Consider the following 21,835-nt stretch of genomic DNA (forward strand, 5'->3'; position numbering starts at 1 on the left):
ACAGCTTGTATGATTTTTCAAATAAGATGAAAATATCCTAAACATTTTTAGCAAGAATTACAGACTTCTTTTTGTATTAAATTGAAGTTAGATATACAACCCATTACATAAAGAAAGTCTTTAAAAGTACATTAACAATTAAACATATTTACTTTAAATCAAATTTCATTTTATTCAGCTGGATAAAACAATACAAAAAAATAGCATAAACTTACATTGCTACAAAAATGTAAATAACCTCAGTAGATTGTTCTTAATATATAAATATGACTTGTACTGACTTTACATACCAATCTTTTACGTTCATTGACTTGTTCAGCCTACATATACAAAGCAGTATCCCTTTACCCATGTACAGAAGAAAAGCCCCTTTCATTTCTAATCCCCCTTGTCGCTTATCATGCAAAAACCTAATACCCTTCTGAATCATTATATAATTTGATTTTTTATACATATTTTTCTCTTTTTTGGTTATGAAAAAGACTACATTTTATTGCTTCTCTGTGCTCCTTTTCCTATGCAAGACGCAACATACTTTAGTGTATACAATGACACCTGTGTTGGCTACCACCTGTATTCAACAATAACCTGTCTTAACTTGGAAGGTCACTAAAGACAGGTTTGACTGTAGCCCTAATCTAGCACTACATGCCTCACTCTAACAAGTACAAATGATTCTGTGAATGCAATCCAACAAGAAAAAACTACATACAAGTCTGTCCTTTTCTTCCTGTGCCAGATGAGCACTTTCTTCATATTGTCTGCGGAGTTCCTCTGCTGCACGCCTCTGTTCTTCAAGCTCTTCTTGTTGACGTTTGTAGGCTTCCATTTCTTCTGTCATATCTCGTAACCTTCTCTCTTGTTCCGCCATTTCTGTACAGAACAGAAATAACAATTAGTCTTAGTTTTTCATTTCAGTACTTTGACAGTTTTCATTGCCTGATATGCAATTTTTTTAAATGGTATATATCGGACGGAATGCATCTTTTTAAATATACACTTCAATATATATCTGTGGAAAATCTAGTGATTATTTTTGTTTATAAATCTATGTTACCTGATCAAATAATACTACTTTACCTTTAGCTCTTCTTTCACTTTCCTCTTCAAACCGCCGTAATTTTTCTTCCATTTCCTTCTGTTTCTTTTCTGCTTCTTCTCTTGCAATTCTTTCTGACTCTAACCTTTGTTTTTCTTGTTGTTTGGACATTTTGTCTTCCTTGGCTTGAGCTTTCATTTGTTGTACTTCAATTGTATCGGGTTTTCTCCTTCTCATATAAAGTTCATGATTACCCATACATAAAGCTAAGATTCTTTTGTTTATCCTAAGTCTAGGTGCATAGAACACAAAATCCTGAAATAAAATAAATATTATTTTTAATTTAATTTCCATGTATTATATCTTATTGTCTTTCTAAATCTGACTTTTAAGAAATTGATATTGTTTGTTTTAACAACAAAAAAAAAGGCTCAGACAGGAATGGAAGGATTTTGTTAAACAGGAAGTAGATGCCCAACATGCCTGAAATTGGAGCCAACAATATGGGACCTGTACCTGATGCTAGATACCAAATACCAAAAGGCTGTAATTAGTAGTTGCTGAAAGAAGTGTTACGAAAATAGTTTTCCCGCCAACCCAAATGACATTCACCATACTATAACTCAATTTTCACAAGTGAAATTCGGCCAATAATACATTTCATTTTATGGTACATCATTCACATAGAAGCCTCAGAGTTTGAAGTTGACCCTAGAGACTGTAACTTGATTATTGTTTGGCTTTAGTTTCACGACTCACTGCAAACTAAATTTTGATTTCCTCTTATTAACTGGTGATTTAGAACTTCTCATTATCATCATCACAGATGCTTTGTGTATATACAAAATCTCACTTATTTTCCCCATGTAATTAATAAGCGCATTTAAGATACACAATTGACAAACACATTACTGGTTTCAATTAAATATAGGATACTTACAGGTGCCTTTTTATCTATTGGTTTAATTACAAATTTCTTGTCATTAAATGAAATGTTTCTAATTTCGCTCCATGGGAAACCTATTTTTGGTGAAAGTCTGGAAAAAAACCAAGATCATACATAAATATAATTGTTTCTTGGTACAAAATTTCCTGAATTCATTCGAGTAGTTTTTTTTAATATAATGTCTCTTCTATAGTCTTAAACACGAAATCTTATCTGACTACTTCTAATAAAACAATATGCCGTAACAAATTTATATCTAATTTGTTTACAATTATTGTTTCTGATTGCAAACCAAATGTAGAAAAAAGTCATTACAAAATAAAATAAATTTTCTGTTCACTTGCACATAAGCTACTTGCTCCTCAACTTATTTTAAATTTTACACTGTTGTGAAATTCTTTTGTGAATTGATAATATACATATTTTAAATTCATTTCTTTTAAAATAAAGTATATCATTGTACTTACTTGTCTTCTTTTTCATAAACATTGAGACCAAGTGCATCTACACCTAATAACAGTTCTGTGCCCTTTTTGTTTTTGATATCAAAGTAATTTACACCATACATTTCTAGATCTTGGGCTATTTTTAGATATTCCATCATAGCATCCTCTCTGAAAATAGATAAAATAAAACAATGAAGAATAAATTATAATGCAACATTTTTTGCAACGTTGACTTCCATTGGTGAAATTTAAATTTCAGGGTGTCAATTTTTAAATTTGACTGATGCATAATATGTTTAGTGGCTCCAGTAAACTCAATATGCAACTGTCAAATTCATGATTGACGTCACCAAATCAGTTATCTCCTGATTATACTTTCCTTAATTTGCATCATTCTCTACCAGCCCAACTTTATTATTCAAGAGCTGCTGAAATTAGGTTTAACTTTGTGTAAAGAATGGTGTTTCTAATTGTTGATTTTCAAGTGTTTAGATGGTACAGAATGATCGATAGATAAATAGGTCCAATGTAACAACTTAGGAGTTAAAGAAATTAGTCCTGTCTTGTTTGATACCTGCATTATTCTTAAAACACTTGGTCATGAGTCTGTACATATGTAAAATGTCAACTTTTATGAAAACTGGGGATAATCCACTTGGTTGATTACCTCAAAGAGCCATGGTGTTCACTCCACCAATTTGTTATTCTTTCTTCCCACTGTTCTCTTGTCATTTTGTGTTGTTCCATTACTCTGAAACAGACAAAAGGAGTAGATTATTATTTCTACAATACACAAATATTTCACTTGATCTTCTCAACCACATCCAGTTTTAAAAAACTTGTTTTCCATCTGTCCGAAACCTGACATTAATCAGGTGCTAAATTAATACAAGAACTATAACTCTTGTTCCAATCTGCCACTTCATCTAGTAAAATCTATTTAGATCCAGTATTTCTTGAAAACTCAGACAGAATGTCTATTATTAACTGAGACTGTTACATCCACTAACATACAGGGTTTCAACAAAATGGAATATATTTTACAACATACTAGATATACTTTTAAGTGCACATTTTGTAAAGTTACAGTGGCTTCAAGGTGTTACTTTCAAACTTTTTCTTATCTTTAAGAGTTTTGTTTAAATTGTCCAGTTAACAATGAAAGGCAGTTCACCACGTAATGGTCAACTTTTCAAGCCATTACCAACCCTACCCTGTGAAGTAAACTATTTTATGTGCTGTAATCCTTTGTAACCCCTCACCTTTGTGGTAGCAATCTTTCATTAGCTAAGAAGCCATTGGGATGGGTTTCTTTGTTGTAGTCACCAAACTTAGCCTGACAGGCATAAGACGCTAACAAGACTGATGTCTCGGGTGGACAGTAGATCTCGTCACTGAGAATACAGTCTTTAACTTGAAGGAAAAACATCCTCTGTAACAACAAGCATTTCATACTTAAGCTATCATTGGTAATCAGGTTTAAAGTCAGAAAGGTCAATTTATCATTCAGTAATATAAGCTTCCTTGAAGTTAGAAAAAATTGTCAATTTATATTAAACCATAATTTTAATAAACTAAGTAAAGCCGTAAAAAGAACCCATACATTTTTGAGCCGTGAATACAGACCAAAATTAATAATAACAAATTTTATTCTTTCTTTTTTTTAAATTTTCTTTTATGAAATAATTCATTAATGTTGTTTCAATCTACAATTAGAACATGGATATTTATTACAAGTAAGTGTCCTTCGACCAAAAAGTATATGCAATATTAGTCATTATTTGTTATCACAAAAATAAAACACCTTATATTCAGGCTCACAGAATAAAATTTATTATGTATTGTTAAGTGTTATCTTGTGGATTCAAGGCCATAGATTACATCATATGCAGGCTTCAATAAAAAAAATTCTGAGTCAAAAGCAACAGACATGTTAATGTTCTTATCAAGCGAAATTATGTGTGACTTGACATTAAATTGAAATTATTGTTCCAACCAAATCAATAGCATTGTATAAATACAGAGGATTTGATCACACTCTCATGTAGAGACATAAAATAAATCAGACAGGCATTGTTATACATACTTGGGTGATGTCTTGAATGAGTTCTTCAGTGACATCCTCTGGGAAAAACTTGGCTCTGAATTTGAACTGTAGAGGGGTTTCTCTTTTCACATCTTGACTTAAAACCTATAACAGAAAGCAGAGACAACAAGAAAATATACATATAATATTTTTTCAAACAAAAAGAAAAACACCCAGACAAATTTACTCAGTGAGTGGTTATATAAGAAACATAAATGTATCTAAGACCTATAATATTCATAAAATAACTACACTATAGTGTAAAACCCCCCTCTAAAGTTTCAGCAGAATCAGTCAAGGAAAAGTTCAATCCAAAGATATCCTGTGAAGGGTGGTGTTCATTTTTAAATTCCTGTTCAAAGAACAAAAAGAATGTTTCACTCCTATTCAGAGGTAAAGAGGTATCATACCTTTTTGTTGAGTTTCAACCATGTGGTATATCCTTTACTGTCAACATACTGTAGACCAAAGAACCAGATCTCTCGCAGACCAATTGTCTTGACAACCTGTAAAAGGCACAATCAAACATTGATTACTTTCTCTTACTTCTATTCCCAAGAACTTCCAACCTACTGGTAATCATGTTATTCTCAGTTAAATTTTATTAAAAAATAATGTAAACGTATTAAATTTCATGGTGTACTGATTTTTCACAGTGGAGAGATAAGCACAAAAATAGTACTCAAGAAATAGATTTTTTACAATATGAAACGTTACAAATTTGAAATCTGTGACAAGTAATATGATTACAGTATTCCTCTTTCTTATGGCCTAGAACCATATGTAATTCATTCTAAGTCAGTTTTTTTTTCTTGTACTATTGAGATCATCATTTGCATATGTACAGATCTTCATTTAGACATGACGGGTGAGCAGTTCCTGCTTTGTGCAGGTCACCCGTTGTGCTGCTCACTAAACATCAAGTCAAATGGAATAGCATCTACGACAGAAAGAGAGTGCTTGTAATATTAGAAAAGGTCTCTCAACATCAGTCAATCATGTCATGTCTACAATACAACTTAATCAAGGGGCAGTATATCCTTGTCCCAGTAGCTTTTGTGTAGGTCACTGAGCCCTATCTTGAAATTTAAGATTTAAATTATAAATATGACTTTAAATTTAGTCTTGAGATTACATGCTTACTTTTTTGTATATCATAATAAAGGTCAATAAACATTTTATCAAGGACTTATTCCTGCTTTTGTTGTTATTTGTCTACTGTTTAAATGACTTATACTACTATCAACATAGTAAACATGCTATGATGGGTCAATCCTTATCACATACAATTCCTCTTCTAAATTTATCTCCAATGATTGACATCTATTCAATGACTACAGTAAGATTTTTTGCCCAGTATTACAAATTGTATTACATGAAAACTTGATTAGAAGACCTTTTGGTGATCCATGAATGATATGCATCTATTTGTTTGAAATATTTGCAATGATCCATGTTTAATAACACTTCTCCCAGTGTGTGTTTTCTCCCTCATTGAGATAATGGCCTTAATTGAATTGATGAAAGTTATCAATAAGATGATCTTCTGATCTTTGGGAAGCAACATACAAATTGGCTTCATGTTGCTAGCACAATAGTATGTGAGACACTTGAAAATTCTGACTTGTCCATTATCATGATTAAAGCATATAAGGAGACTAATAATTTAGTTCAAGTAATACACTAGCAACATAAATAGGACATTAATGGAACATTAAGTGATACCCCAACACGAAATGATGAAAAATAAAGGATGGAAAAATGTTCAATAGGACCTGAAAAGAAAAGAAAAAAAAATAACACTTAGAATTTTGCTGAAAATTGATATTAACCTGTATTTTCTTAAACAACTTTGTGTGGCCCAGTATGATAAAAAGAAGAAAATGGAAACTTTTAGATCATATAAACTGACAATCTGTTCATGAGTTTAATTCAACAATATTTGCTAGAGTCAACATGCTATTTGCCAAAGCAAATGAAATCAAGTCTGAGCTCAATCACCAAGGATTTACATGCCCCCCCCCCAAAAAAAAAAGAAAAAAGAAAAGAAAACCCTTATCATAGTAGAACTTTTAGGAAAAAGAACAGCAAAATCAGTGTTGAATCAGGACAATGACGAGGGAGTTTTGATTTAAACTGAAATGCATCAAGTAGCAAAAGCCAATCTGAGAAGTGTTTAAAATGTATGTCTCCAATCCATTGGCTAAAAGAGTAAAATAAAGAATACATAGCTATATAGCAAAAAAAAATGGGATACATAAACCTACTTATACATTTATGAAAGACTTATTTATATCTGACTTTTACTTCCCTCTTCCCGTAATTTAGTATCTTAATACTGAACCACTTTGTATACAACCATATATGTATATGTTCATTTAAACTGATATTTATTATGAATACAGCCAAGTAAATTGATGCTTTCATGCATAAAAACTAAATGAATTTTACAGGAGAATTTTCTACCAAAAGGAAAGGATTAAAAATAAAGTTGAATAGCCATGCTAACAGATGTATAGTGATGAATTGAAAGGACTTCCTGTTCAGCTGTGTGCTATCTTATGCATAGATTAAGGAAAAAACTACAACAACTAATTCTTTCTTTTCAAATGACTAAAATAATCATGTTACCCAGTTTCAGTTGAAGTGTATGAATCATTGCAAATAACCACAGCCTTTTCTGATAACATGAAACAAGAGAGAATTGTAATATTCCAATATGGTACTACAACAGATATGGAAGAAATAGTTGAATTCAGATTTGACTACTGTAAATGTATAATTTTTGCTATTTTAGTCATGGACAGAAAAGCGTGAAAAACAGTACCTGTGAAATTGATTTTTTTAGGGCTTTGAAACATTCATCAGTCTTAAGAACTGCAAAAAAAAATGCTCACTTGACAGCATCGTGGTCGAAGCAAGAAGTGGTGCAATGTGTGCAAGTGCACCCTCCTTTTGCTTAAAATATTTAAAATTCCTGGAGAAAACCAGCCAAAATTGGATGTGCATCCACTTTGTAAGATGAAACTGTATACAAGTGCACCCCCCTTTCAATATATCTGGCTACAGGACTGAGCATCCATTAAAAAAAACAACTGCCAAAATTCATAGGTGTTTGCATTATTAAAGGTCACAGTTCAGGAGACTGTATTCAATCAAAGTTTAAAATTATTACAATGCTTAAGGATGCCATGTTTATTTTTGTACATGTAAGCACTTGCAAAACCACTCATAAACCAAGTGGAAAGTACATCTGAAACATACTTGTTTAAATGTAAAAACTGACATTTTTTCATCAGTTGAAATTGGAGAAAACATATGAAAAACTATTAGGACAGGAAGTTTTAATTGTCAAAAGTTCTGTAATTTAATGACTAAGTCACATTCCTGAAACATGTAAACTTGGTTGCTTGGATATTTTTAATATCTCATTTCTATGCACTTGATTTTCATCCAAATTATAAATTTATCATCCCACACTTGATGAACAGATTACAGTAGAAGTTATATTATGATATAGGGTCATTGTTGTTGAAATGTCATGAAAACTTTCTTATCAGATACTACTAATAGGTGTGTACCCTAAGAAATAATGACTTCATCTACTTGTATCATGGACAGGAAGGTGGTATGGACATATTCCTATGTGACTGTTTCATCGTTTATAGGGGAAAAAATCAGTCATTTGGAATTCTGTTCATATCAGTCTGCTGAAAAGCATCAAAAATGTTTCTTCATGTGAATACTGTAAAACACTTTTTAAATGTTATTATCGTACATGTAAATCAAAAATTTTGTACTTGAAAATGGGATTTGAAACATCTATGGTCTTTATTAGACATTAATGAATTTTACAGTCACCATTAATAGTATTTAAAAATACTACAAAACACCTAAATTGGCTAATTGCTCTATCATTTTAATTCACCAATACTTTCATATTTTGACTTTAAAATCACAATTTACATGAAACTAATTTCCCGTCACATAGTTCAGAAAGCTGTAAAGTGAAACCCTAAGCCTAACTAATAGCCATAAAATATGGTATCACTCATCAACTCTGAAGGAAAACCAATATTTTCTTTCATTCTTTTATTCAAAGAACAACAGCTTGTCTATGAAGTAGGTCTATACTAGTGAAAGTAGATGTTACATATATAATTAAACAATAAAAATTCAGAATTTTATTGACATTTTCAACTTTCCTATGAACCATGAAACTTATCACTAAAATAACAATATCACATCTTCAATTGGAACATACAGTATCAGTAGATTATCATTTAATAAGAATATCTTTACTTTCAATTCATCAATTATTGACAGGATTATCATGAAGACAATCATGTCAGGCCAGTCAGTTGAAAGAAAACTGTACAAAGGTCTGAAGTATGTGTCCAACTTCCTTGTTATGTCATTTTTTCTGATGCATTCTAAAAATGCATGTAACTTTTTCCCGCCATTCTATATTTTTCAAGTCTCCTACAGATTTCAGGGAAGAAACTGATTTGTCACAGCCATTCTTAAAAAAATTTCTCCACTTATTATGGAACAAGAATCTATACTAAACTCCTCACCTCAGGAAAAGGAGAGAAATATCTTAACCTGCTGTATTTGTCATTATGACCAAGTTTTTGAACTGAAAATCATATTTGAATGATTGAAATTATGTAATGTGTATGAAATGCTCCAGGTTTTCCTCGAACAGGATAGAGGTAACAATTTATTTCTCACCATATGAGCAACCATTATAATCTTACCTGATCAAAGAGCTGTTTGCCAGTTGTGCTGGGCTGGATGGCAAACTCCAGCTCAGCATCCATGGTTGTAACTCGCACATTGACCTGTAAAGAAAGAAAACCATTTAAGATTTTAATCGCAATAAAAGCAATATCTGTAATGAATGTGATCTTTGCTGCTTGTTCATCATTTGATCAATAATTAATGGACTGACAGCATCTTCTATACAAAATTAATTCTAAAGTTACTAAGAAAGGAGACCTAGGGTAGGGGACACAACTATTAAAAATCATTGGAACATTTGTATTCAGCATTTTACATCAATCTCATGTAATCATCAAAGTAACTTGGATTGTTTTCATTCTGTTTCAAAAGAAAGCTTGATAGGCTTTGGTGAAATTGAATATGATACAAATATATCACTGATTTCAAGACTACTTCTTACATCAAATTAAGTCAACTCAACACAGATGGGAAATCCATGCAATAGTGTGAATGTACATGTATCAGTACTAGTGGTAATACAAATAGATGATTTTTTTACAGCTGTAACCTATACATACATGTACATGTACATGAATATAGCTAGGAAATGGTAATTTCTATGTCAACCATGAGAAAGCTGTTCTCTTGCTTTAGGGAATAAATGACATCACAGAACAGTAATGTCTGTCAGATTACTTGGTTTGATAAAATCATTAGTGGATTTCTTCAGGCAAGATCACATCATTGAAGCTAGTATTATAAATTAATGCAAAGAGGTTTATTAATTTCAGAGACCTGAAAATATGAAGGATATCTAATAAACTTAAGGTCTTATAAATAAGTCATTTTTTGTGCTTTAGAACTACAAATAATTCAGTTACATTGTACTGTATGTATATGTATGAATTTCCCCAAAATAATAAAGTTCTTTCCTACAAAATTCTCCAGGACAAGCCCAAATAACAGAGGACTGTATAGAATTCAACTAGCTGGAAACAAGAAATGTACACACCATTATACTAGCAATAAATTTTTACTAGCCCCAGGCTTTGGGCTAGTGGCTGAAGGCCAGCACTGTAAAATATACTAAATTATCAAATGTATTCATCTCTTAAATAAAAAATAAAATTACATGTACATATGTACATGTAACCACTTGTAATTACATATAATCACAGACCAATCTATCAAAATATGACCAGATTACTATTTATCTACATAAAAGGAATTTGTTGATTATCATAATTATGGATTATATATTGTTTTATCTATCTCATATCATATTTAATTCTCTAGGTGTGTACCATGTGTAACACTGATTAAATGGTGAGAACCCTACATTTTCGAAAAGTCAATGTTAAAAAGAATTTTCTCACACCATACTAAGAAGATAAAAATTTCACCTGCAATTACTGTTATTACTGATACATTGTACAGTTTATTCCTCAATGAAAGATTAAATCATGAATGTTTCATGCCCCATCTGCTGGACAGAACAACCTTCACTGACCTTTGCATTGTTAAAATTGAGCCCAATTTGACCTGGTGGATCAAACGTAACAGAAAAACATTCAACTGGTGATTGATAGCATCTTCCATACATGTATCTTCTACTTCTTTTCAAGAAACAAAGATGAGCTCATTGCAACTCTTGAGTTGAATGAGAGCAGAATTTACAGGTAATGTTTAATTAAGGAAGTTTTTCCCCCAAATACTGAGTTATAACAAAAACAAATCCGAACAAGAAAAACTGAGCAAGGCTCACTAAATTGATACCCATTACCTCACCAACATGCCCCTTTTGACCTCCAAATTGATTTCAATCAACATCTAAAATAGGTGTATGATTGGAATATGTAATAAAGATTCTGTGAAAGTTTAAATTTCAATTCAGTGGATGAGTAACAGATGAGAGATGGACCACCCATGTACCCATATTCATAAATAACAAAGTCAATGTTTTGCAACCTGAAATTCCCTGTATTGATTTGGATCAAAATCTAAAATAGGAGATGCACAATATGTAATAAAGATTCTGTGATTGTTTCATTAAATTCCATTTAGCTGTGTAGGGGGGTAACAGATAAGAGATGGGTCCCCATCTGGGTAATGGAAGGAAGGACGGGCATCCCTATTTCCATATGCCATCCACTTTTCAAGAGGGGATATAAAAACATGTCGAAAAATGAAAGTAAACTTGCACACAAGATAGGTCCAATTAAAGATACAAGACCTCTTCCTGATTCCTAAAGCTACATGTATAATATATATAGTGTTTTTGTTCCTTGTTTTAAAAGCAGCCCCAACCCTTTATTTTTGGGACATTTTTGCCATATTTTCAATATATTGGGAAAATATGGTACAGGAGACAGATACCAATTGACAAATACATACTCCCAATATTCATTAGGTTATGACTTGCCAAAAAAAACAATCAAAAACAAAAAAGGCAAAGTACCAGTACCAAGAAATCATGTCTACAGAAACATTTCACTGCAATAATATGCTAGTGCCCTCTCCATGCTAGTTTAATTTCACAAAGGGCTGCTTGGATGACTGTCTTGGGGAAATTTTCCCCAACTTTTACTTCACTAAACAGAACTGTATTAAAACACCAACTATTTTATTATTTGTGTTCTTGCTGGACACCAACCTTAACAGGGCTTGAGAAAACATTTAAAAAAGGCCAGGGCCATTAATACAACATTTATAACCATTCAACATCACAAACTTGTTGTTTTTTCCACATGTAAATCACAGAAAGGAAAAACCCAACACATTCTAATATGAAAAAAAAAACATCAAAGGTTTCTGAACCTACTTTGCATAATTACAACCTTCAAAGTGCCATTGAATTAAACTTAAAATAGTCCAGAATTAAACCTTAATGTGTATCACCTTACACTTCTATTTCAAACCTATTTTGTTTTTATGGGTAAATATCCTTACTATACCTCAAAATGTTTGCTGACAAAAGGAAATAAATACTGTATACATTGTAGATAGATCAGGTAGGTAGAAACTTGATACACATGGATTGTTTCTAACTTATAGCCAAACAGGAAGGTTCACTTCACTGTCTATTCCTAGACCAAACAAAAACTTGCAAAAAAATATATCTAAAAAAGTACTGACTTAAGTCCAAATATGGCCCCTGGCTACAACTATATACAAATTACTTTGTAAACGAGTGTATAATGACCTGACTAACATCCACTGACCACTAACTGACATTTATATTTATACAGCCACTTTTCTGTGGTCTATAAACTTGGGTTATTTAAACAGCATAAAAGGATGGGCAGTTTTCACAGTGAAAGCACACTGAGGTTTCCATTCAATAGGATTTTATGAGTGGTACCTTAGTGAACACACAATTTCAATGAAATCTTGTTTCAACATGAAATACAAGTTTCCATTCATATAAATAATTTCTTGTTATCAGCAGAGTAAACACAATCTTACATTAAAAGTTTAAACATTTACCTCATAGGGTATATGCAGATAGAGTAACAATCTTTTATCTTCATGACTTCAATGAACTTCTCAATATTTTCTCTCCCAGCTACCGAATGTTTAAATATGAATATTAATGTGTAGCCTTTAATAAAAGCACTCAACCTTTAATGTTAATTCCATCATCAGGCCAACATGGTGCTTACAAGAACAGAATTAATTGAAAGAGGAAAAAATGCAAGTAAAACCCCCAGCATTAGTAACAAAATCTTGACAAAAACTATAAAAAGGCAGAGAAGAAAACTTTCTGGAAGTATCAGGATTCCTCGTTTCTACTTAGGATGAACCCCTCAATAAATCCAAGGACTTTTAAGCTTGACATTAATCACTGGAGTCCAATGACAAATGTTTGAGCAAAATCCCTAACAAACAATAATGCCTTCCACTCTAAGGACAAAAGCAGAAAGGGAATGTCTGTCCCAGCTTACATGAATAAGCATGTTCAGGTTAGATAATACAGGATCTACCTAAACATATGTTTTGAAACTAATACCTTTGTGTATGACCTTCAATGGATAACCTGAAGGCATAGCAGTAACTGTATGCACTATGTGCCAGTTTGATTATTGTCTTAGTTACATCAATGACAATTTGCTTAACAATAATCATCCCATGAAACAAGCAAATGTAAATACTTGGTGAAAATCTCTAAGGCTTTATTTTCATCTTTTAAATGCATGGACACGACAGCTAAGTGACCATGACAAATTTAGAATATTTAACTATGGGTAATACTGTATGATGACTGTATATACTCAGCTACAAGTAGAAGTATTTTTGTGAACAGATACATTTTTCTGGTTTTAAGAATAACTTGTTACAGATTTTCAGCAAACATTTATCACATTCAGTCATATGACTATTAACACACAAATTCATTATTTTACCTAGGGTATAAAAAAGGAAGGCGTGTGCATAATTTACACACAGTCCATAGTGTACCATTTAAGTGATAAATATATATATTAGAAGTGTTCTTGTCAAACAAAACATTCTAATACATGTACATGTAAATGGTGTCCTTAACATCATAAAATGTATAGTACATGCCTTTCTGTATGGCCATAAAAACATTAAGACAAGTCATAAACTGGTTAGTGTGCAGTATAGTTCATGTAATGGATAACTCCCACACTCAAAGGTACATAGAAAGGTGTAATGTAGATTGTTTTGGGATAGACGGGAAGGGGCCTGAGGAGAGATTTCTAATAATGCAAAGCACACTGACTTTTTGATGAAAAAAATGTAGACATGTATGTGTATGAACTGTGCTTAAGAAATGCAACTTACAAGTAACCATGCTCACATCTGTATTTAAATGAAAACATTAGTCTTGAAGAATGATGGAATAACCAAACTAGGATGACACATTTAAAAATATAAATGCATGGGAACAATTTAGAAGTTATCAGATGCAATGACCTAATGGCTTAACAGTTACACCCATCTCATTAAGATTGATTAAACCAGGAAAATACAACCACATTTCACTTGTTTTCACAACAGTTATCTTTCACTTTCTCTTGCCTCATCCAATACACAAACTCACATTCAAGCTGCCTACATAATACATAAAACTATTTTGTGGTTTAGCAGGAAATGATGTAACACAGAGAACAAAGAACAATGAGAAAATACTACATTTTAACGAGCTGTTTTATTTCCTTCATTATCTGTCAGCTTCATTAATCTGTGAGAAATTTGATCATAATAACATCCTTCTTTACTGGTATTAAGCCAGTGAAATATGTCTCTTGTCTTGGATTATAGCATGTTGTGGCATTTATTGAGATTCCACTGAATAGATTTGGTTTTCTATTATCCTTCTTCATTTACAGCAAGTCAATATGATGATGGTATCTTCTTAGTTTTACATCATGCATGTTTCCATGGGCAAAACTTTTGATGATAATATGCTTTGTATGCTTGAAGTTAAACATCAAAATAAGTACATGTATTATGAATATGTACATACATTTTTGTACTGAAGTCCTACGGGTAACTTTTGTCTATTCCTGTTCTGGGTTAACCATATGCAGTTCATACATGTACAGTGTGTACATGCATTATAAGATCTTTCGGTACCAGCACAAATTCATCTGATTGCAGAAGCCCATCTTTCAAACATTTCAGCATGAAAAAGCAGATATTTATAAAAACAGAGTACTTTACAGTTAAGCACACAGTTTTTAAAATTTTGAAAGTTGTACATGTATTATTTTCCCATAAAAGCTATTCAGCGTGGACAGTAACTTTTGTTTGAGCACATCTACATGTACATATACATTGTATGCCCAGCCTTCTAATTAAGTCCCATTATGATCCATTCACTGGTTCAGAAAGAAAATGTGGACTGACAAACAGAATATACATGTAACCCAAGACTTTAGGAGACTATACATGCACCTGTAATTATTTTATATGCAAACACTGACAGTAATACTCTGTCACTGAAACTTACCCTCAGTGTGTTATAACAATTAACTTATATAAATAAATAAATAAATAAATAAATAAATAAAGTATACAGGTCATCATTACAAAATGAAGTATCCTAAATTTTCACCAGTAAGCATGAAGCCATGAAGGTTGTTCTGTGTACCATACCATGAATAACACAAAGAAACAATGCACTCAAGTGGAACTACAACATATTAAGCTCTTGTTTACCTTGCTTTATGACCTTGAAAACAGTCCAATCAGCACTTTTGTCAGTAAAATGACATACAGTACTAAATGTAACTTTAAATCCCTCTTATATTGGTCACATGATGTATCACTAAATGTACATACAGTTTGAGGAAGATAAATTTTCATACAGTAGAACAGAGCATAGTGTATATTGTCATTGTTCATGAAGGTTCAATACTTAAAATACACAACTAACAAAATCTTTGAATGGGAGAAACATATTTACCTATTTAGTTTCAATTGTTGAAAAAATAGCCAAGTTTCAGTTTTTAGTCTGGACTGTTTTTAATCAGTCACACAGTTTGTTAATTTTAGCCCAACACTTAAAACTATTATTTCAAATACATGTACATGTATTAGACTGAAAACATTAAAAAATACAAGTCTTTTTGGTCAGGTTACACTACATGTATATCAGAAGAAATTTTCACAAAACATAAACCATACATGTTCTACATATATAAATAATGTGCAATGGCTCACTACTACAAATTAATGTGATGACCAACTGGTCCTAATGTTTTTAGACATAAATGCAAATTACATTCTGTATGCAAAATAATTGCATGACCATACTACATTTTTAAGTTTATCCTGAGTCTCTAGTAGCCTGATACAAGTCTAACATCATTAGCTTAGAGCTGCCACTTTGAAAAGAACACTGACTATGAGATTCAATTTAATTAAAAATAACTAAACGCTTCCTGACAAATTACTGAGTTAAACCTGCACAAACTAAGTCCTGTTTCAATCTCACCTGTATAAAGATGAAAATATTACCTAAAGCAACTTGTCCAACCTTACAAATTAGAGATAATATCTTGTAAGATTGTCTTCTTTAATTTGTTTTATAAATTTTAGCAAAACCTACTACATGTATTACTGTTTTACTGAGTTCAACCAGGGAGAAAATTTTATAGTTTTCTTCACACATAAATTTGTTAGGTTTGTAACTGCATATCAGGTAAATATGCAAAGGAGCTAGCTTTTTTCATCAGAAATGACAGTGAATTTACATGGATCATGCAGGTAGTATGTATGTCATTTGAGGGAAAATTTTGCATTAAAATATCTACAATTAGGTACTCTCTGACATCTGACCTTTTTTCAAGAGTTCAAACACTAGATTTACCCCGGTTTCAGTATTACATTATTAAAATTGGTCTTTTCATTGCCTCATCTCTTAATAAATGTAAAAAACTATAGTGTACACACTGAAATATCTATACAAATTTATATACATTGTAATGCTAAACACAGCAGTTAATCAAAGTGATTAAAGCTCTGAAAAAAGGGCAAAAGAGTGTCCATGTGTACTGGTTTCTTTCTTAAAGTGTCAAGAGATATCAAGTATACACTTCAAACTACAATCTAACCTTACTCTGAATCAAACATTTTACAGTATTTTAGAAATATTTCAAAATTCCAAATTGGGTCCTTTAAAAAGTTTGTTCTATGTACAAACTGTATTTGAATAAAACAGTCTGAATCCTATTCAGTATTAAAAACTAACTATTTATCAACAGGTACCATTTCACCATCATCATCATGCACCTATATATACTTAATTAACTTTATCAAATGTAATTTTCTCTATCAGTCCTAATCATTTATCCTAACCATATGATTTTATCTATTATTTGCATTTAAATAACTACTGAAGAAAAAGTTTTCAGTTTTCTTTCAATATGCAATTATAATTTACATGTACATGTTATATAATTGAACAAATTAAGGAAAATGCTATTCCAGAATCACTAACAGCAAACATGTAACCTTAAGCTGTTTCCAAAGTTACTGAAAATTACAAATGTTGGACCAGGGGAAATTTTGTTAAATTTTAGTTCTTGGCAAAATAACAAAGCTGATGTAATACAAAAAATTCAATGTGTTACTCACCGCTTTTGGCATTTTGTCTGTCTAATATGTAAACTACCAACAAGAAATAAAATCTGTTATATCCAAATTCAGGGAGAGACAATTCCAGCTACTCCTAAAAACAAACATCAGTTCTGAATCATAATTCTGTTACACAATAGTGTACATGTTCAATAAAGCTTAGCTACCTACATGAATGATAAACATATACAAATGTACTTTGTATGTCCACACCCAAAATCAAAAGTCATCAATATAAATAAGAATAGAAATGGATTACTTCCCCTTTCCTACAAATACATTTATCATATTCAAGTTTCCTGTTCTGGTGGTGTTATACAACATTGGTGTAAGTCTTAAAGTCTGATTTTTTTCATAACATTTCTGATAAGAATATAGACAAATGAATATGTACACAATGAAAGGTGTTGAATAATAGTTTTTTTTATATAATATGACATTCAACAATCTTCAGTACATTTTCTAAGCTTTCACACATACAATGTATATGCCACATTCAGTGTTAAACCTATACTATACATTTCAAACAACTGATGAGTATATGCTCATGTCTTGTGAAAATTTTTGTATCCTGAACAGCAGAGCCTATAGGCTAGCATTAGATACATGTACATGTATGCAGTATATCAGGAAGTCATAAAGCGAAGGTCTGTGACAGGATCAGGAATCGACACAGACAGTAGTCTGGTAGTCCTGTGCCACCATAATTTTGGAGAGGACTACCTGAAAAATTTTCATGGAGTCCTATGGGCTATCTAAATTTTGAATTATTTTTCGTAAGATCCAACACCAGAACCACCATTACCATCTGCAGACTACCTGTTTTACCTCTGAAGTAGTCATGTTGACCACCAAACAAATGAAGTTAGTGTCAAACCCCGAGGATATTGGTCAATCAGCAGTTTACATTGTTGTCTGTAGTGGTTCATATATAAATACATGTATGTATATGCTAAGAATGAAACAAGAAGTGGGCGAGAAACAGAAAGTGTCCTCATTGTTTATACTTGTAGATTTGCAAATTGTTGTACATTGTATAATGAGAATGGGTACTATATTTTCATACAATGACAGAAAATTGAAAAGTATAAAATATGATCTCACAGGAAGTCAAATGTTAATCATGTCAAAACTAACCTAAACAATAAATAACATCCTAATTAATGCTCCAGGTGTAAGAAAAAAATCACAGATAATGTAATAATAATTTACAGTGTGTAAGTAAAAGAGAAACAAGTTAATGAACATGAATTCCTTGTGTTCCTCTTTACATGACATGTACATGCACTTTGTAAAAATGCCAACTCTTGTTTTAATGCACATTATACACCAAAACATCATACACAATCATTTTAAGACTGCCGAGTGTAAAAAATATACCATTGCAGCTCTGTGTTGGGTGACAATATGTGTAAATATTCTGGTACACTATTACTTATTTCAAGGGGATAATTCCTTCAATATGTGTATATTCCTAATGAAATTTTCAACCCCAAGCCACATTGTTTACTTCATTATCTAGTAGTTACTGGCCAGTTACCAAACAGCTGCTGAATTTCAAAACCTTACAATATACATCATTATAAAATGCACCTGAACAACAGAAGAATTCATGCAAGTAAATGAATTTGATAATAACATGTACAATAATAGTCTCTTTAGCTAATATTAAAAACATATACATACTGTACATGTACATAAATTAGTGATTTAAATTTAAGTACAAAATGCTTTAATGTTCCTGTGACCCTGAAGTGCTATGATCCCCAATATGATAATCTACATGTATTTACATTTTTATACTTCCTGTTTATTATGTGTACAACAAAAATTTACTATTTAAAAAAAACAAATCATATGTTACTAATCTACATGATAGTGACACATTTTAAATTAAAGTCCCTACCAAGCCAATAGTATAACTATTCAAATAGCCATTATTTCATTGCAAAGATTAAATATAAGAAATGTTTCCACTAGTCAAATTTATCAAGTAAAAAATACCACTGGTTAAATTTTATTATAACTAACTGTACTTCTAATTGTCAGAATCCCACAAGCAAATTTTACCAACACGAATAAAAAAAAATAAAAACAGATTGGAAATGTCATATTTTAATTTAAAAAATTAGAATATTTATTGTGTTTGGAGTTTTTTTTCTGAAGAAGGTACACCTTTAATTTTATTCAGGTTTCGACATTAACAGCGGTCTGGCAGTTCTGTGCCTCCCAATTTTAAGATTACACTACCTTGAAATTTTAATTGGTAGCCCTTAGGGCTACATTAATTTATTCTTGAAATTTCATTAGTCCTAAGGACAGGACCCCAAATTATTTTGAGAGCTATCTAGTTAGAAAGTTAGTGTCAAACCCTGTTATTATCTTTAAAGTTTCAGGCCTTGGGAAACTAAATGTATTGCATTTTACTCATGTCTGAATTTTTTTTAAATAATGAAGGTAAGTTGACAAGGATTATTCCTAAGATTTTTTTACAAATGTTTCTCAAAATTACATAAATATTCCCACTTTCAACCGATATTTCATACGGGGAAAAAAATAAATTTTTATGTTGGCTAAAACAACAGCATATATGTAGTACCCTAGTAGGGTTACCCATGTAATTACAGATATTGCTCTCTACCTGGTAAATGTTTTAGACAACTGAACACAACATAAATCCCAAACTTACCTGGTAATAACTGGGCTTTTATGTTATGGATAAAATAGACTTCGAAAAAAAAATAAAAAATAACTAAAAAATATGCATTACAAAAATGTAGGAAAAGAGGCCACACCATCCTCATGACAAATTCTTATACATATATTCTGACATTGAGTCTGTGACAAGTCATATGATACTAAAAATATAGTTTAGATGTTTCCACAGTTCAGTCCGAAAACTGAACAGAACTGTCACTGATCTGCAGACTGCAGTGCACATTCAAAAACTAGCTTCCATGTACAAATACATCAGCAAATGGCATGACCACGTAGTGCATTTGTACAACAGGACATCATTCAACTTCAAAACAATTGTCAACCTTAATACTGGAGGATATAAACTATTGAAGTTCGGAAATTCCTATGTTGTTCGAATGCAAAGGGACACCGCCCAGGAAAAGTTGTTTTTGTCATCTGTCACCAGCTGCAACTCCGTGTCATTTGGGTATCTGTGCATAATGGTTAAAAGGGATGTATCGTGGTCATATTTTGAACGTTTTCTGTCTCATGAACTTACCCTTTGCAAAGTTTTAACACTATAATCCGTAAAACAATATTGAACTCATTCACTCGTTATTCGACCGGTTTATCAAAATGGCCGCCAGGGTGTGACACGGGATATTGAAATTACTCATACCGCCCTCTACTGGAGAATCTTTTCGAACCTCTTAAGACTCATTATAGGATTCAATGGAATTGATCGTTCACGGACTTTTTCCTATGAACGCACATGACAGGCCAAAGGTATTATTAAATTACGTTGAAAAAACTTGGATGGTTTGTGAATCAGCAAATGCATTATTGTTTTACGGTATTAAACGATACATGTAACATAACCTTCTAAGAAAGTGGTTTTTAACTTTAAGTTTTTGAACTTGTGACAAATCCAGATTTATTCATTAACATCTCCTTGTTGCTTGGTTCGCGACTTGACATTAACGTATCAAAGAAATGCTGGGGAGGCTCCTCATTTCAGATTGGGGATCTTTTTAAAAATGTAGCACATTAAAAGGGGGTATTTTTTTCTGTAGAAAGAGGGAAAAAGGGATGATCAATTTTTTTTTATGATGGAAAATTACAAAAAGAGGGGTCACTTTTGTGTGTGTAGTTGAAGTTACAATGTTTGGCCGAAGGGTAGGTACTTGGTGTAGGAAATTCAGTCACACAAGGCATGATGGAGAAACAGATTCTACAGATGAAAGTGATGAGGAAAATCATAGACAAAAAGATGAGGATGATATTGATGTATAGGCGTTAAATTGCCCGCTTTTTGCGGGAGCCTCCAGATAAATAAAAATAGTCTCACGCTTACGTGCTCGTGTCAAAGCTGGAGATTTAACCAAATTTGTGAGAAAAAAAATTAGTGGGTTACATATCTTTTGTTCCTGATGGTCAGAGATAAGGAGATACCCAGACCAGTAGAAAAAAATCACTATGGAGTGAATATTAGATTCCCTTTGTTCATGTACAATTATATACTTTGTCGTTTTTCTTCCCTCACGAAAATATAGCTTCACTCTTATTCTTCAATCGAGAATTAAGTTATAGCTTTGCATGGAAACAACTTTTTGTGGAATAACTTTAAAAAACAGCATATGAAAATCGGACAGACATTTCAAGCAAGCATTATATTATACATATTTCAAAACAATTAATCAAACGTTTCCTCAATATCGGAAAAATTCTATGCAACAAAATTAAAGGAGAATTCAGAGACATCGAATCTAAAAAGTCGTACATAGCAAAAAAAAGGTGAAAACAGGAAA

General features: G+C 31.8%; 1 protein-coding gene across 2 annotated transcripts in view; it reads right to left on the reverse strand.

The window, feature by feature from the left end:
• Positions 1 to 20,684, reverse strand: part of LOC148614710 (radixin-like) — a 29,311-nt gene extending 8,627 nt beyond the window's left edge. For both annotated transcript variants that reach the window (XM_088589003.1, XM_088589002.1), the window contains exons 1-11: positions 20,587 to 20,684; positions 17,349 to 17,442; positions 9,278 to 9,361; positions 4,928 to 5,023; positions 4,518 to 4,622; positions 3,694 to 3,863; positions 3,099 to 3,182; positions 2,453 to 2,599; positions 1,980 to 2,076; positions 1,081 to 1,354; positions 713 to 873 (exon numbers count right to left, since the gene is read on the reverse strand). In XM_088589003.1, coding sequence (XP_088445129.1) covers positions 713 to 873; positions 1,081 to 1,354; positions 1,980 to 2,076; positions 2,453 to 2,599; positions 3,099 to 3,182; positions 3,694 to 3,863; positions 4,518 to 4,622; positions 4,928 to 5,023; positions 9,278 to 9,361; positions 17,349 to 17,360 — 1,230 coding nt within the window. In that variant the 5' untranslated portion in view covers positions 17,361 to 17,442; positions 20,587 to 20,684. The remainder of the gene's footprint in view (positions 1 to 712; positions 874 to 1,080; positions 1,355 to 1,979; positions 2,077 to 2,452; positions 2,600 to 3,098; positions 3,183 to 3,693; positions 3,864 to 4,517; positions 4,623 to 4,927; positions 5,024 to 9,277; positions 9,362 to 17,348; positions 17,443 to 20,586) is intronic.
• Between the last annotated feature and the right edge of the window lie 1,151 nt (positions 20,685 to 21,835).

This window comes from Perna viridis, chromosome 6 (genome assembly GCF_037379345.1).
Source record: "Perna viridis isolate PV_CMFRI_1.1 ecotype Kerala chromosome 6, ASM3737934v1, whole genome shotgun sequence".
In the NCBI taxonomy this organism is placed as follows: domain Eukaryota; kingdom Metazoa; phylum Mollusca; class Bivalvia; order Mytilida; family Mytilidae; genus Perna; species Perna viridis.